Below are 18,534 nucleotides of genomic sequence, written 5' to 3'. Positions count from 1 at the left end.
TCAGGCTGATACAACAAAAGACCATGAGCTGGGGCCTTTTAAACAACAGAAACTGATTTCTCACAGTCCTGGAGGCTGCAAAACTCATGATCAGGGCACGGAGGGCACCTTCTTTCCATAGACGGCTGCTGCTGGCTGTGTCCTCCATGCAGAAAGGCCACTGCGTCTCTTCTCCTAAGGACACTGCCACATTCAGGAGGGCTCCACCCTCATGACCTGATCATCCCCTCCCCAAAGGTCCTAACTCCAAACCCCCTCTCCTTGAGGGTCGGGACTTCGATATCTGAATTTGGGGCAGACATACACATTCAGACTGTAGCACCAATGGAGGTGAAAATGACCACTGGTTTGGTGATATGGAGGACTGGTCAGAGACTCGGTGGAACCTGTCAGGGCCCTATGAAAGGAGAAGTGGAAAGGAATATCCTTAACGCTTTAACGAACTTTAGCCCAGAAGGAGACCTAAAGGAAGAGTGGTTTCTCGTACTCTATGTTTAGCTATTTATTTGTCTAAGGCAGTTTCTGCATCTTTTAGCTGTTTGTGGCAGCTGTAGACAAATTACTTGAGGGCTTAAAATAACAGTTATTTATCTTTCCTCAGTTCTGGAGGCCAGAAGTCCAAAATTAGTTTTGCTGGGCCAAAAGCAAGGTGCTGGCAGAACTATACTCCCTTCTGACATTCCGGGGGAGGATTGTTCCTCGGCTTCTATCTTCTGGTGGCTGCTGGCATTCCTTGGCTTGTGGCCACATCAGTGTCTGCCTCTGTGGACATGTGGCCTTTCTCCTCTTCCGTCCGTGCCAACCCTCCCTCGGCCTTTCCCTTACAGGCACACTTGTGATGGCATTTAATCTGGAGGATCTCATCATCACACATCTTCAGAGACCTTGTTTCCACATAAGGTGCCCTGTATAGGATTCAGGCACTCTGAGGGCCATTATTTAGCCAAACACACCGTACTGGACAGTAATGAACTTCTGAGATTCTGAAGTGATTTGCTGGTAGAATCGATGATTTTTAGGCTTGTCACATTTTTTATTTCAATACTTCATGTGATTCAGAAACCGCCACTGAAATATTTAAATGAAATGTGCTTTTTTTTCCCCCACAGAGAAAGGGTGATTATTTAGCTTCTAATTAATATTTGAAACAAATATATAAACAAAACTTTCAAAAATCGTTCAAGTAATAGTTAAGAGTAGGAATGGAATTTTCAGAGTAATATTGCCATTGAGTCACAGGGTCAATTCTTATTAAATTCTAAATAATTAGGAAGCACATAGTTCAAATGAGTGAGATATATAAGGTACTGTTACTATATTGACCTGGCTGGTTCTAAATTCATTGCCGTAGACATTATTTAATATATATAACTATATTATTTTAGCATTTAGGTAATTTAATAAAATAATTTATATGTGTGCATCAATAAAGAGAACCATAAATTATACATGTGTGTAGTTTTAAATAGAACCACTTAAGTGCCTATTTTTGGTACTGAATGTGTTTAGAACTCTGTCCTTGTTAAGTCTGGACATCTGGGCTAGCTGTTACTTGTCCTGCGGATACACTTAATGGAGACCTTCTTCGGGCAGCTTTTCTTATCCAATCCCATTTTTTCTTGGGCCTGACTCTTCCTTCACCCTCTCAGGTATCTGTCTACCTGCAAAAGGCTGAATCTTTCTTATCTTGGAGTTGCCTTCCTCTGGCATTTAATCTTGGAGTCCCCTTCACCTGGCATTTAGTCTTGATTCCCCTGCAGAGCTGGTTCCTGGCTACTTTGTGCAGAAACCTGGAGACAAGTAGAATTGCCAACAACCTGCCCGACTCTCTCCTCCCTTCTTGGCGACCCCTACTCTCCCCAGTCCATCTCACAAGAACACAAGAAGAAAATTTAACTCCAGGGTAGCTTTTCATTTGGAGACTTTTCCTACAATAAGGATTAATTTTTGTAAATAGGCCTTTGTGCATGTATTTTTTTTTTAAAAAAAGCAAACTTAATTCACTGTGGTCATTTTTTTAAAAAAAATTAACTTGTTTTAGACAAATCCTTCACAAATGTAAATGAAGCCCACTGAAATTGGGGTACTCCTGGCCCCCAGGGCCTCATTCCTAAAACAATATCCAGACCTTTAAGGAAGTACTTTCAAACCCTGAAACCAGAGAGGAAATACTGCACAATCCATATTCACGACGTAAGTCTCTTGGGCATTTGACCTGTGGCCCTTGTCCCAGCTGCCACACCCTTTGCCCATCTGGAAGAGGCAGAAGACAAGTGATGAGGCAGTCTCCTGGCTGGGAGCTGCCTCTGACACCCGTGTTGGGGGCTGTTGTCTGGCTCCAGTTGGAGCATGCTGTCGAAGGCAATCCAGCTAAGGTGTGAGTTCAAGTCACAGCTCCACAATTCGTTAGCTGCATGACCCTGGGGAAACCCTTTACCTCCTGGGCTTTCCCACTTTCCTCATCCCTCAGGTGATGCCAAACACATCCCTGTCAGCTGCACTCCTACAAGCCTGATCGGCATCACAACCTCTTCAACACACGCATTCTCATCCACACTGTGGATAACTTCTGCTCTGGCAATGAGGAAGAGTTTGAGTGACGCAGATTTCCCAGATACCGAGTGGAAACTGTCTTTGCCCCTGATTCTACCCATTTTTTCCATTTAAATTTAAACCAACAACAACTTTTTTTTTTTTTTTTCAGCATCTACTGTGCTTCAAAGCTATTTGCTCTGATTGGAACTGAAGTGACAGAGCAGGGAGAGGCCAGGATCACCGTGGCACGCCCGCACCAACAGGTCAGCCCCAGCCCGCAGGGAGACAAGGCCACTCACCACTGGATGAAGTGGAGTTCCTGGGAACATGAACTGCATCTGCTGGGCGAGCATTGCTGCTGCTGTTTTCTGCTGGATCAAATTGTTCCTCCCATTAATTTCTAGTTGAGTTTTTAAGTGTGTCGGAGGGTGAAGATATTTGCAGTTCTCTCTTGAACAGCGGCCCTGTAAAATGCACACGTTCGGTTAGGACTGGTGTAAGCAGCCTGCAGAGCCTACATTGACCATCTCACCATCACAGCTGTGTGTGTGTGTGTGTGTGTGTAGGGATTATGTGATTATCATGGCTGCTTGAACCGTTGAGCAGAGAAGATTCATCTCTTCTCCCCCTCCCTCCATCCCATCCTTCCTCCCATCCTTCTTCCTTCCTTCCACCTTTCTGTCTCTTTCTTCTAAATCCTAACAAGAGACTCCAAATAAATGTGACTGCTGAGAGTAGAGAAAGAAAGACCTTCCAGGCAGGATGGACGGCGCAGAAGGGCCTATTTACCACGACCTGTCAAAGGAATCTTTGATCTTGCTGTACACTGGTTTGTACATGATAGAGTGAAGTCAAAATATGAAAAATTATGTGATGGATTCGTGCACTGAGGATAGGAGTGAAATTTCAAGTGTGTGTTCCAGATGAAATGAAGATATTCCTGATTTCAATCTGCTGTCACAGAGGCAGTGGCAGCACGGGAACCACATTTCTTAGTAATGGACACTTACGTGAAGAGCACAGGCATTAGCTCAGAGGGCCACCTGCAATCTATTACTCCTCCACCTCAGATCCCCACCCCACCCCATGGCAGGAATATCAAACTTAATGTCATTACACTACCTAGCAAGGTGTGCTTATGGCTACAGTAACATTTGGACACTGAATCTGGCAAAACAGAAAAAATAATTAGGTGACAGGTATGCAAACAACCACTCCTGAAGAGTAATTACATATGGAGGTGTTTATACTTCATTTCCAAGTTTTCAGATCTACCCATTGTGAGAATCACGTTGATGTGTGAATCATGCAATTTCTAGAGAAACAACAGCACACTGTGTTAGCCACTCTGATTATTATCATTCCCTAAAGAATTATCCTTTTTGCAACCAGGAAGAGAGACTATAGGTTTGCTTACCAGATACAAAAATAATTTTAAAAAGCAAGCTTTGTGGGTCTGGGGGGAATGGGCTTGTTTACCGTCCTCCTAATTCTGAACATCTGGAGTCTCCCTCTGCCTCCCACTATTTTCAACTGCTCTTGTGGCAGTTCAGGCTTCTTTGCAGGGCGGATCTCCCCTCACTGACACACAGAAGGGCGCATGTGGGTCCCCTGCTTAGTCCTGGTGGTCTGTGCCATCAACCTGTGCTGCCCCAGGGTCTACTCTCAGCAGAGGTGTCTCCATCTTAGGGAGGGTGACGAGGCCAATGATGAAGACCTCAGAAGAAACAGGATGTTCAGTGAGAGTCTGTAGCAACGGGCCATGTCAGCATGTCTCCTTAGTCTCAAGTCCGAACCGCAGATGTTTTATTCAGTTTCCAATGTACAAATGGACATCCTAGAGCAAGTTCTGGAAGGTCTACTCTAAAGATACAGATAAACCGGAACTGCTACAGCAAACCAAGTTAAACAATCTGGGAATCCTCTTTCTCCCTCGGCTTCTCTCTGCAAATCTGCTCCGTCATCGTTGCTGTTTCGATTCTAACTTTACGTGTTGCCTTGTGACTTGCCAGAGTCCCTCCTGCCCCACCAACTTGCTGCCGGCAGCTCTTACTTTATTTCTCTTTTGCCCCTCCCTTGATAATTGCCTCAGTCTCTCCGTTTGTTAAGATCAGATCTCTCAGAGAGCATTCAGGTTGGGCCCCGGAAGGTGTGTGACCAGTCTCTGAGTTGGCTGCTTTTGTGTCACACACCCAAAGCTGATGTCATCTGTGCTAGAAGGTGTTTCATGGGACACGAATCATAGCTACCACTCATCGGCTGGGGTGCAGGAGATTGAGCAGAATGGCATTTCTTATACAGAGGCTAAGCACCTTCTCTCTGTAGCAAAAAGCACTGCAGTGGGCCTCTGTCACCCAGGAAGGTTCACGCGTACACGGGCCCTCAGTCTACATACATAAACGTTCAGAGGCTCTGACAGAGGGCTGTGGGAAAGCAGAATCCACAGAATGGGCATGGAACTAGTGAGTTTCCACATTTCCACCAGCATAGCTGTGTTCACTCATATAACTGTTAATTTGATCACTACTCTTTTAATGTAATGCCTTGTAGCAGCTCAAATTTCAATTTTGTGGGAATTTTTGGTTTTCTTTTTTTAAATATTTATTTTTTTGCTGTAGTTGGACACAACACCTTTATTTCATTTATTTGTTTTTTTATGTGGTGCTGAGGATTGAACCCAGGGTCTCGCGCATGTGAGGTGAGCGTTCTACTGCTGAGACACAACCCCAGGCCCAATTTGGCTTTCTTTCTTTTTTTTTTTTTTTAAAGAGAGAGAGAGAGAGAGAGAGAGAGAGAGAGAGAGAGAGAATTTTTAATATTTATTTTTTAGTTTTCGGTGGACACAACATCTCTATTTTATTTGTATGTGGTGCTGAGGATCGAACCCAGCGCCCCGCGCATGCCAGGCGAGCGCACTACCGCTTGAGCCACATCCCCAGCCCCCCAATTTGGTTTTCTTAATCAATGATTTTATCCCTTCATATTCCTGGGATTCCTGGAGAAATATATAAATTATTTTCAGCTTAATAGAACATGGTACACAACATCAGATTCATAATTTATTGATGGGAACTTATTTTTCATGAGAATTAATGCAATTTCCTAAGTTGTCACACACTGGGAGTAAGGAGAACTATTGATAACGTTTGTGCCAGGCAATTTATGTATGGTTATCATTTTCTCCTTACAACAGCAACAATGATCCCTATTTTACAAAGCTGCTGGGATGGGATCAGTACAAGAAGCAAGTTTCCTAAGGTCATAAAACTGGTAAGTGGAACAGCTAGACTTTAAACCCAGGTCTATCTGACTCAGTTCCATCACTATGTGATGCTATTTATTAGCAACAGTTAAAATCCTGGGAAGATAAAAACTAGCACTATCCTTCACAAAACAATAGGATGCATAACAAAAATTTAAATATATTTAAGTACATGTATGAGGATTTGGGAATAGAAAAGAATTATCTGCCTGGCCTATACATTGATAAGGGGACAGGGTTCATACCTGGCTCTGTCCTTTCCTAGCTGTGTGACTTTGAGTGATTACTTGAATTTTTTCTTTCTCTGTACAATGAAAATACTTATTGTGTCTTCCTCTTAGCTCTGTTGTGCAATTCATTGAGTTAACACATGCATAAGGTTTAGGGAAATGCCTGGCACATAGTAAGCAATGAATAAATGCTATTAGCATCAGAAATATTTGTACATGATATTTTGTTTACAGGAAGTTGAGGGTCACAGATTTTATAGTACTTTGATTGGTCTCTGGTTCTTTCATACAATAAGCTGTCACATCAAAACATGATAAAGGCTACTTAATTGTACTTACTCAATTATTTATGATTTGAGTTATTTTCAATTTCAACAGGATATTTTTGCAAGTATTCATATTTAAAGAAATAGCCCTGAACCCTAGTTCAATCTGATATTAGTATTTTGAAGAATATTCGTACATGGATGTCTGAGACATACTAAATCAAGCCCTGGAAATCTCTAGGAAGCAGGATTTTATTATGAGGCCCTATAGGATTTTTTAAATCCTAAAGGAAAAGCTACTGTCAAAATCTAATGAGCTATCTGACACAGAAAACAATTTTATCAGGACATTTTCATGAAGGCATAAGATTTCTCAGGACTTATATCACTGCGTCAAAACCGTTGACTCTCAAAGCAAGTCGCCGTAACAAGAGTGAGAGACCGCTGTGTGCAGAGGTAAAGCATCTTCGTACATTATCATGAAACAAAACAGAGGGTCAAAAATACTCCCTCGCGTCGAGTCCAGGGGATGAGGACGGAAATGTCTTGGGACAATCTTCCTTGTGGTTGGTAGGATTTGTTTCTTGTTTCATTTTGACCTTTTCCTCCCTTTTATTTCAATGACCAAGTACTGTCTGCCAAGAGATAAAGGAAGGGGGGTCCAGCTCTGGGACAGGGGTCTTCTGCTGGTTGAAGGTGGGAGAGAGCCATGCTGTGGAAAGCCTTAGAGAAACAGGAAGAGGGATGGGGTGGGGTGGAGCGCAGGCCAAGGAGACGGGCTCACTCCAAGGCCTACTCTGGAGACTGTGGCTCACTGGTCACACAACCCTTAGGGGCTCAGCTCACCGGGTGGTACGTGCCAGCTGTAGAAAGGGCAGGTGGTGGTATACATCTAAGTCTCATTCCTCCATTTGTTCAACAGACATTTCTTGAGATCCTACTGTGTGGCAGGCATGGCGCTCAGTGTTACTTAAACAAAGTTGGGTAAGGGAGACACAAGACACAGTGTCTCCCTTCCTGAAGCCTGCAGGCTGGTGGTGAGGACAGAGGTTAATGAAATAATGCCACGGATCACTGTCTAATTACAAATTGCTGTACATGTTCCAGAGGGGGATGCTGAGACAAAAATGAGAGGTCAGAATTGAGACTCTTGGGTCAGGGAAGGTCCCTGGAGAAGTGACATTTAAGCTGAGACCTAAAGGATGCCTGGGAATCTGGCAAAGAAGTGGGTGGTGGTCAAAGGGTGTGTGTTTATGGTCTGTGTGTTGTGTGTGTATGGCGTGCGGTCATGTGTTGTGTGCACTGTACATGCATGGATGGGTGTGTACTGTGTGTGTTAGGGAGAAATAAAACGTGAGAACACTGAGAGGAGAATATGCCAGGGCTGTGTCCCATTTGGGAGCCTGCAAATGGCTGGAGTCCAGAGGGGTGTGGGTGGAGCTGGAGAGAGAAAGCAGAGGAGGCAGAAGCCAGAGAACTTGGAGGGCCCAGGTGAGCAGTATGGGCTTCACTGCCTTGAAGGTTTTCAGCAGGAGATGAACGCCATCAGATTTCTGCATTACAGTACATTTAAATCTTGCCTGATTATTAGATTTTATATTTCTGACTTTCTTATAGTTCATATAGTTTGAAGATCACTTGATTAAAAATAATAACAGAATTCTGACAGAGTCCACATTAGGTCTGTACAGCGTATTCTACCTCCCCAAATAACCTCCACTCCAGGAATATTTAGATGAGAGACGACGGTTAGAATCAAGTTATAATTTCAAGCTGAATTAAATTTATTAAAATAAGCCACCATGGAGGATTCCAATACAGAGTATGTGTTGATTCTCAACAGGATGAAGAAAGAAACTAAATGACTGTAATGTGTACTTGGCAGAACAACAGATCGGAGCTATCAGAGTTACATGGCCATTAAATTACATGGCACAGGATGGGGAAAAAAATACAGCTTTGGCTAAGATTTCAGAGTCAGGTTGGTGTGAGAGAGAAAAAGCATAGCAGGAAAATGAGATTTTTCTAATTGCTTATTTTTAAACAGTAATTTTTAGAATATTTTCCTAGTATACTCCTTACAGAAAAAAGCAAATTAAAATTTGTAAGCACAAACAGAACAGATTCAAACACCTCCCTCTAACAATAGGAGGTTTGGCCCATAGGAACTGCCGATGATGACTAGATCCTAAGTATCTTCCATGGGAAAAGTAATAGATGTTAAGGAGCCTGCATCTGAACAGCTATTAAGCCCCTGCTGTATGTGCTATATTACTTGGTCACACGACTCCTTAGGGGCTCAGCTCACCGGGTGGTACGTGCCAGGTGTAGAAAGGGCAGGTGGTGGTATACATTTAAGTCTCATTCCTCCATTTGTTCAACAGACTTTTCTTGAGATCCTACTGTGTGGCAGGCATGGCGCTCAGTGTTACTCAAACAAAGGTGAGTAAAACCAGGACACGGTGTCTCCCTTCCTGATGCCTGCTCCCTCTTAGATCTTCTCTTGGAGAAGCAGGTTAAAGTAAGGGTTAAAGAACAGTCTCAGAACTGGACTACTGGGACTCAAAATCCAGGTCTGCTCTGGTTGTCCTGGGTCCTTGGGCAAGTGGGACCTTTGTGGCCTCCAGCTGCCCCATCTATAAAGTCAGGAAAGTGGGGATAATAGTTTCTACCTCACAGACTTCTGATATGGATTAAAAGTTAGTTTATGCAAAGCATTTGAACAGTTCCTAGCACATAGTAGAATTCTTAAACTTTATATTATTATTACCATCATCATTATTCCTATTAACCCCTTCTTTGCATAGTGGATAAGAATACCTGATATTTAAAACAAATTCCCTATACTTGTTCAGTTTTTCTAATAATGTGCTCCAGTCTGGCGTATCTACCAAGCTCTTGACCCCTTCATTACCTTTCTTTTTTTTGGTGCTGGGGATTGAACTCAGAGGTGCTTTACCACTGAGCCACATCTCTGCCCTTTTTACTTTTTATTTCAAGACAGGGTCTCACTAAGTTGCTTAGGGCCTCGCTAAGTTGCTGAGGCTGGCCTTGAACTTGTGATCCTCCTGCTTTAGCTTCCCGAGTCACTGGGACTCGAGGCGTGCGCCCTGGCGCCTGGCAATCCTTTGTTATTCTTGTTCTCACGCCCAGTGCCAATTCTGGTCATTGATCTCTTCAAAGAGCCTCAGATCTGTTTTTCTTTGATATCTTCTCTGTTGAGACTTGCCAGAGCTATCACCATGATGTGACTCATCCAGAGGTTAAAGCAGCTGTGGATTATAGTTGGAAAATCCTTGGAATTCTGGTGGTGTTTTCATTCCACAATGGTGTGATGTGAACTTTTACGAGTCATTTATTTCAGTCTGTGCCTCAATTTTCTCATCTGAAATGGGGGTGATCCTATTTCCATATCTCCCAACAGTTGTTAGAGCCCAAAAGCAGTTGCTCAGAGAAAAATATAAATTGCCAGGCATGGATTCCACATCCATTTCCCCCTTGCAGTTCCCAATCGAGCCACATAAACCGACAGTTACAGGAAAAGGTGGCACTGGGGACGTCTGTTGGCAGTGGTCCACAAGTGTTTTCAGAATCATGAGACGTCTGTGTGGCCAGGTAAGAGGAACATCAGTGGCAACGGCAGATTCAATCAGAAAGGACTCTGTCCAGGTGGGTTCTTAAGCACCCACAGCATGCACAGCTCAGAAACAAAGAACACCATCAAATGCGCGGGAAGTGGCTTAGCAGAATCTTCTAAATGGCTCAAGTGGCTGGGTGAACTAGACATTCAAAGCCTCAGCTTCCCCAGAGTTTCAAAACCTCTCATTGAAAAATCTCAAGATTTTTGAAGGTGGTGGGTGAGGGGGGAATAAAGGCTGGGATCTGAGTAGGTGAGCCAGTTTTTATAGGTTCGTAGTTTTTATGGGTCTGAGTCAGGTTGCTAAGGCCGATGTAGCATTTGGCCTGAACCTCCTCTTCTTCCTCCAGTACATTTCCGGAAGGATATGGGCAAGTAAAAGTGTCGGGGAATAAAATGGTTATTTACATCAGAGCTTAATTTATAACATTAACTATGGGACTGAAATAGCTCCCCTCTAAGGCAAGTGACAGATGAGGCTTTTAGGCTTCTTTTGAATTTAAATAAACTAATTGAGCCACATGAGTTCTTGGTGTTATTAGTTCCAACTACATAATGTAGCAAATAAAATACAACCACATAAGGGCATTGGGATTAGAAGGAAACTATAGGTTTGGGGAACCATTAAAAGCACATGATAACCAGAACTCACATGAAAATGAATGATTTCCCATATCGACATTATGCAGGAGCCTAAAAATAGGTCCTTTCTGTTTCTTATTGGGTTCAATTTATATTACAATTCGTCTTTTATAGACTATAACGTCTTGGTAAATAGCATAAAATGTTGTACTTATTAAAGAGAGAGAAATGGGATATTTACAATCTTCCCTTCTCTGGGATGTGTTCCTTTTTCTCTGCTGCTTCATGAACAAACCGGGTAGAAAGAGACAAGGAGGCTTTGACAATGTGGACTGATGGGGAGTGAGCAAAACCCACAGGTGCTGACAGGCTGACCTGCAATCCACCGGCCGCAGATGACGGCACCTTTAGGAGTTTAGGGAGGATGAGGAAACGCGGGACTCAGGTTGCATAGGTAGTACCCAAGGATGTAGCACATATTCCCCTGAGATCCACAGAAGGCCCAGTGGCTCCTTGTGGGGCCTCACCTTGACTATGGGTGCAGCTCAGAGCTCTCCCTCCAGTGCAGGGCTTGACCCTCTTAGAGGCAGGCACAGATGCTTGCATCTTCTCATCTCTGCATTTCCGGGTAGGGCTGCTTGCAATCAGCAGGGGGTGGGGGAAACTTAGCACAGGTGTCTTGGGAATAGATCTGAGACTCATTCATGATTATGCCCTGTTCCTGTTGGCATTGGCCATTCATGCTGTGGCCATTTCAAATAAATAAAATTAACAAATGGGGAGGAAAGGCAAAGAAGGTCCATTGCTTGCAGTTTACCATTTCAAAGCATATGTAAGCCCCTCTTTTTTTTTTTTTTTAAGTGGTGTTAGGTTGCCTGGGCAATATCAGTCTCTCCTGCTACTCTGCCTTGTGATGGGGGGAAGCTGTTTATCGGTTTGAGGAAGGGGCTTACTGGTAAGGATAATTCATTCTCTTAATTTTTCATGTTAAAATTGAAAATGTGCCAGTTAAGAGAAATTGGTGAAACCAAAAATAGCCCCTCTGTCCTCCAGAGATTCAAGGAAACAAACTTCTGGGCACCAGATGCTTCATTTGGAATTTTTTTTTTCAACTAGAATATAAATGTCTGCTGAGTCACAGAGGGACATCAGTTAGTGTGGACCTTGGTAACCAAGCAGCCGACCATAGAACGGGTCTAATAGCTGTTGGACTTCATGGTATCTAGATGTTTCTGACACCACCTTCATAAATGTGTGCTTCTCTTCAAAGCCCACAGCCCCAGGACCCTCACGGTGGACACCCAGTGCTTGTCATCCAAGGATCTTTCTCTCCTCCTCTACAAAGATGTACTCACCCCTTTTCTCTATGTGCCAAACTCTGTGTCATTAAACGGAAAATTAAACCACAGAGAGATCAGCACCACGACCGGAGAAGTACAGGGCACAGTGGAAAGCCATCTTAGGGAGCTTCCCTAGTTCAGGGCCAGGGGTGACTCCAGATCTTTATCAGGTGCTTATCAGGTTATCAGATTATGTAGTTGGGGTAGACATAGGGGTGAGTAAGTGGTAGTCATTTGCAGAATTAAAACAAGCCAGGATAATTTCCAGTCACTCTATGGGATTAAATTCCTGAGGCTTCATAAAGGCCTTCTTCATATAACACCTGGAATAAAGTAAATGCTTAATAAACACGGGCTGCTGATTTTATCACATGTGTCATTAGTGATTCCAGGAACTGGCCAACTGTTTAAGTCAGTGGTATCTACAGGTATCTACTAAAAGGCCGCCACCTCACATACCAGCTGTTGTTGCCCACTCTCCCAGTCTGACTTGAAATGCTCCCTGAGAGCTGGAATTAGGACAGTGAGAGACAGTCAGACCTGTAAAGGCCGACATTTTTTTTACTGGCCACGCTCCTATAGACCTGCACCACTTATCAACACATGGGAAATACTACTGTTCCACCTAGAAAATAGCCCTGTCCCAAGCCTGGGTAAGCTCAGTGCTTCTCCCACTTTCTGGTGGCTCCAGGTCTCCCCCACATGTCAGCACCTCCCACAGTTAGAGTTAAACTTGGGGACTTCCAGGTAAACTATTTTGAATGTCACACCTGATGATAAATATACTTGTGACAAAGCCAGAGTGTAGCGTCCTGGTTGCTGGGAAAGCTTCTAGGAGGAGGTGGGAGGAGGGCTGGGTGCCAGGTGACTAGAGGCAGGAAGCCTCTAGCCAGGAAGAGGAGGAAGACTGGGAAAGATGTGGGGCAGAGAAGGCAGGCGGGTCTAAGAAGCACTGGGGGGAGATGAGACACGGGTCATCCCATCGGTGCATTCCTATGGACTCATGCAAGGACACAGTACTCCCCTGTGGCTGGTGTATGGCCTGGTCTGGGATGACCTGCAGCTGCCCCCAGAGGGGGAAGGTGTAGGGCAAAGCACCTGGGGCCTTGCATGGTCCTGATGCACCGGTGAAGGAGAAGGTGAGGGAGTTGCCCAGGAGAGGTGGGGGCTTGGCGGTGTCTCCATCCTTCCTGCATCTGACAGCTGGTTTTGGAGCATCTGCTTTATGCCAGAAACTGGGATGAAACTGCACACAGGACACGAAGCTGTGACCCTGCCCTTGATAAAAATAGCAGGGACTTACATAATACTGTAGGTATCATGTAGCAGGCAGTTTCTAAGTGCTTCTTGAAGATCAATCCCATTTAATCTTCTCTACAAGCTCCTAAAAGAGGTGCCATTAACAGTCCCATTTTATGGGATGAAACAGAGGCAGAGAAGGGGAAATAACTTCCCAAGGTCATAGAGCTAGTTAGCAGCAGAGCTGGGCTGCCTTCCAGGCAGACTGGCCCCGGACTCTGCCGTCACCCTTCCCCAGAGCCCTTTTTAAGAAACTCACAATGGAACATTCATATCACACCTTACAAAGCATTCTTCACACACAGTATCTTATTACAGCTTCACAACGTTCTTGTAATATGTTACCCCAGTTGAAAGGGAAGGAGAAGGAGGCTCACCGAGACTTAAAGGTACTTTTCAAGGTCATATTATTAAAGTCAACCAGGGTTACATTCAGGTGCTTCCTGACTAACACATTCCCCCTCTCCACTACGCCCTGGGCTCAGTGAAGGGTAGCTGAGTCACAGATTTGGGGCTCAACGTGAAAGTTTTGTTTAAAACAAAATAGGTGACCTTGCATGATAATGAACTTTAGGGAGTTGACACTGGTCAGTCAGTGTTCTGGGTTGAATTGTTTCTCCGGAAAAGACACATTGAAGTCCTAACTCCCAGTACCTCCGAAAGTGACCTTATTTGGAGACAGAGCCTTTGGGGATGTGATCAAGTTAAAATGAGGTCATTAGGGTGGCCTGATCCAATAGGACTACTGTTCTTTTCAAAAGAGGAAATTTGGACACAGGGACATGTGCTCACCCTGAAGACAATGGCCCTCCATAAGTCAAGGGCCTTCTGAGGCCACCAGAGTAAGGAGAGAGGCCAGAAAGTGACCCTTCCTAGAACTTTCAGGGAGCCTGCCCTTGCTGACGAATTGATCTGGGACCTCTAGTTTTCAGAACTGTGACAGCATAGATTCCTGTTCTTCTGCACCATCCGGTTGATGACCTAGTCACAGCAGTGCTGGGAAATGGACCCAGTCACCTGTAAGAAAAAATGCTGGAAACAGCTTTCTCATGAGATTGGAAGCTATGTCAGCAAGACACCGCAGTGTGTGTGGACCTAAGACTTGGTTCTGTGAATGTGATTCTAATTTTTTCCATGAACTTAGTACCTAGGATCCCCCTCTTTGCTGAGAAATCAACTATAACACTTTCTAATCCTTAACAAGTGCAATGAGTTCCTACCCATGAAACCAGTCAGCTTAAACGCTATCAGATTTTTCATAAGGAAGATTTAATGGGAGAGATTTATTTTAGCAAAAGACAAAATGTTTCACGGAGGAACTCATTAGTAATGCATAAAGGCCTACCGAGTCTCTGAAGATCCATTCTCCAAGAGAAATGTTGGGATAATTTTTATATTCTGATTACAGAGAATGACTTGATAAAAATTGTCCTTGATATTAAAATTGCATGGGGGAGGGAATTATTCAGTGGAGCGGGAGGGAAGTCAAAGGGAAGGGGTGAATGCAGCCAGCATTTTGAAGTCGCTCTTACAAAGGGAGCATTCTGTGGTCTCACTCACAAAGTGAGGTCACCTTTTTGGATACTGTGATACCCACAGCAATGAGGGTTGGGCCAGGGGAGACAAGAGGCCTGCTCTGTCCAGTCCGGGATGCCTCCCTCCTAACTGCCTGACCCCTTCATTCCTCTCCTGGCCACATACTGAGTACCCTTGTCCTTGCCACAGCTGGGCCTGCCCAGAGCTCCCCCACTAAGTGCAAGTTCCCTGGACAATTCCTGAACTGACCTTGGGTCTCTACCCTGCTCAGTGCCCCAGCTTTAATACTTATGTGACTTTGTTGCAAGTCTCATCTTTCTGCCTTCCAACCAAACTAGTACATCTGCTGGGTGTCCCCGGTTTCACATTTGAGGATCTCACAGAGTTTTAACCTTTGCCTCTGGAGGCCAGGTCTGAGAGCTGCCTCCCTCCAGGCTCCAATAGAAAGCCAACCAGTGGGCTAGGTCCTGTTGCCCATGTTGTGCACCTGTAGCCCATCCACAGATGTCCTGAAGTCACCACCCTGGATTTGCCCCCACCATGGTCCACCCTCAGGAGACATGGAAAACACCTGGCTCACCTTCAGCATCTGAACCTGCATCTCTTTGGCCTGGGGGCAGAAGTAACTCCTGGTCAAATCCTGCCACTCAGTGAGATATGACATCACTTCTTCTCCATTTTAAGGCTTCTCTGTAAACTGTGTATGGAAGAAGTATTTTCTCTTGGAAAATTCCAAATGTTCCCTATGTGTTGCTACTGGTTGGATACTTAAGCTCAGAATATTCCAGAAACTGCTGGTCAAATTGATTTGTAAATGGAATGGATGCACTGTTACAGTCTAGTGTTTTTTTATGGTGTGTGTGTGTGTGTGTGTGTGTGTGTGTGTGTGTAGTAATAATGCTCATTGAATGTGATTACACCAGTATTACTGTTATGGAATGCTGACTATTAGCCAAATTCAGGCATTGTGCTAAGCAAGTTGCACCCACGATCCCATACAAACCTGGGGGAGAGGGAAGGACCGCTAATACCTCCACTTGACAGACGGGAGGCCCGGGCAGACCAAGGATCTTGTCTGAGGCAACACCCAGATCTGAACCAGGACATTGTGCCCCTGAGCCTTAGCTCTTAGTCCCTGTACTTCTTTTAACACTTCATGTAATTATTTAAAAATCGCACTTACTAAATTCTCAGGATGTGTGCTAAGACTTTTAAGGAAATCATCTTTCACGTCCACGATTGGGCGTAGGTCTTATTTTGATCTCCATTTTGTGAATGTGGAAATCAAAGCACAGAAAGGCTAACTAATTACCTGGGCTCCTAGAGAGAGTAAGGGAAGGTTGCAGAGATGAACAACTCCGCCTGGCTCTAGAACCACCACCCTCTCTGAATATAAACCACGGACTCCTGCCATATGGGACTGTGCTGGGTCAAGGGGTGCACAGATGAATTGTCTCCCTCCCTGAAAAACTCCAGACACATAGACCTGTGATCCATGTACATGGAATATAAGGAGAGAAACCAGCGTGATAAGTAATATTTAAGTCTAATATTAGCTAGAAGGATCCACGTACCGTTTCATAAATCATACATCTTTGCAAATCCAATTAAAGTAATCGAGTACATTTTATAAATATGGCTGAATTTTAATGCATCAAACAAATAATTGAAGGGAATAGCCAAAGTAGGCCCTCTCAGCGCACCTCATCTATTAGGGCAAAAGGGGCAGCAGGCGCAGCCTCGGGGCTCCCGTTACTAGATCACAAGCTTCCCAAACCTGTAGAAAACGAGGCACCTGGAATCCAGACACGTAAATGATTATGCATGTATAAAACAGCGCTTTAAGTTTATGCCCAGACATTTTAGGCATCTATCAATGCTTTGCTTATTGGAAAGACCTAGAGCTTCACAGGACAGAGCTTCCCTAGCAACAGAGGTGGAGGGTGTGGAACTTCCACTTTCTCTCTTTTCCCCCATTTTGAGTCATCCAGATTCCACTCCTCCTCCTTTAGCTGCCCTTCCTCCAGGGGTAGGCTCTGGCCACTCCCCAACCATCCTTGGAAAGCTTCCTTCCCTTCTCTGCATTTCTCCCACCACCCATACCTCTGGGACAGCTCCTGACCCCGACCGCCTGCTCTTGCTATTGTTGGGATCAGTGTCAACATCAGATCCCATCTGGGGCCTGCACTGGGTGTGCAGCTGCGTGTGAGCAGAAGCTCATCCGTGCCCTCCACAGAGCCCACAGCGAGCAGCACAGGGCCCAGGAGGCAAAACCCTTTATACCTTGTGGACTATACTTAAGGGCAGATAATTATACCTTGATGGTGGCTTTAGCTGCTTTGGATGCCATTTCCTTCCCTTTGGGGGGTCTTTACATTGTACAAACACACGCTGGACTTTGCTAGAAGTATGTGTAGATGTATCTCCCCAACCCCCCACCCTCGCCCATAAGACCAAAAATACTACTGCCAAGAGTTTTAAAACAGAGTCTGTGTTTCCTAAAATGAAAATACCCACAAGGATATGATTTCCTACTTTACCAATAATGCAAATTTCTACAAATGATTTCTATAAATGAAAATAGGTTTCATTTTAATGACGGCTTTCTACATACCTCGTGCTTTCCACACTGTGACCCTGACTCTTACAACAGCTCTGGGATTTTGCATCATCACCTATATTTTACATATTGAGTGAACCGAGGCCCAGAGAAGTAACTGACCTGGGTCGAATAGCTGGTCAGTGCTCACAGAGCTGGTAGGTGGCCAAGTTTGGATTCTTTCTTAGCTCTCTTGAGAACCAAGAGCAGACTTCCTATGCCCTGTCATCTGGCCTCCTCCCTTCCCCAGAAGTCCTTAAGCACTGGAATTGCTGACCTTAGTGTCCAAGCTGTGATTATCTCAGTGGAAAGAAAATCCCACAGCAGGATGCTTCCAATGAGAGTGTCCCTGCACAGAATTCACGGCCATGCTCCATCGTTCAATGAATATTTGATATGACTCTATGGCAAATACTGTTCTCAGCAATGGAGATCAGGTGAGGCATGAACCAGGTGAAGGTCCCGCCTTCATGGGACTTATATTTTAATGGGGGAAGGGAGCCACTCAACACCATCAATCAATAAAACACACAGTGAGCACAGTGGCCATCAGTGGTAGGGAGAAAAATGGATCTGAGAAGTGATAGAAAGTGGACTCAACTTTTGATAGGGTGAAGAGAGAGGTCTCAATGAAAAGATGACACGTGAGACATGAAGAAGGCAGGAGCAAGCCTGGTAGACTCTGGGGAGAGGAGGCAGGAAGTGCAGGGGTCCTGAGGCAGCAGCATGGCCAGGGTGTTCTAGCTGGAGCAAAGTGAGCAAGGCTAAGAGCAGTAACCCAGATGGGAGAGGTGAGGACGGCGAGGGGACCGGATGGTGAAGCTTACCGGTCATTGTGAGGACTTTGGCTTTTGCTCTGATTGAGATGCAAAATCAATGCAGGGTTAATGCACTGCCGTGTATTACCCAGAGACTTGCATGTTCTTCACATATTTTTAAAATGTATTAGCAACTTTAATAAATTATGAGGAAGTGCATTATGTCAAACTTCCAATCACTAAATATTGCTGATCTCATACAGAACTCCATCTAGCAGTGTGCCCTTGTGATCAGAGAGCAGGTCGCAGCTGGGTGAGCATGAAGGGTTTAAATACAAGAAGCCCAGAGGCCGTGGGCCCCTATTTCCAGGAGGCCAGCAGTCAGTTCTTGGCTGGTGGCCTTCCCACAGCTACCCTCGCAGACTTAAGGTCCAAACATCTGGGAAGGGAGCAGGCCACCCTTGCAGTCCTGGTGTAGAGAGGGCCACCC

General features: G+C 44.8%; 1 protein-coding gene across 5 annotated transcripts in view; it reads right to left on the bottom strand.

Annotated features, from left to right (window-relative positions):
* Window positions 1–18,534, bottom strand: part of Mbnl2 (muscleblind like splicing regulator 2) — a 151,355-nt gene that overhangs the window by 48,909 nt on the left and 83,912 nt on the right. For all 5 annotated transcript variants that reach the window (XM_071611596.1, XM_071611597.1, XM_027938876.2 and 2 more), the window contains exon 3: window positions 2,835–2,999. In XM_071611596.1, the coding sequence (XP_071467697.1) occupies window positions 2,835–2,999 (165 nt within the window). The remainder of the gene's footprint in view (window positions 1–2,834; window positions 3,000–18,534) is intronic.

This window comes from Marmota flaviventris, chromosome 4, assembly GCF_047511675.1.
Source record: "Marmota flaviventris isolate mMarFla1 chromosome 4, mMarFla1.hap1, whole genome shotgun sequence".
NCBI classification, from domain to species: domain Eukaryota; kingdom Metazoa; phylum Chordata; class Mammalia; order Rodentia; family Sciuridae; genus Marmota; species Marmota flaviventris.
This window is presented reverse-complemented; position numbering and strand designations above follow the sequence as displayed.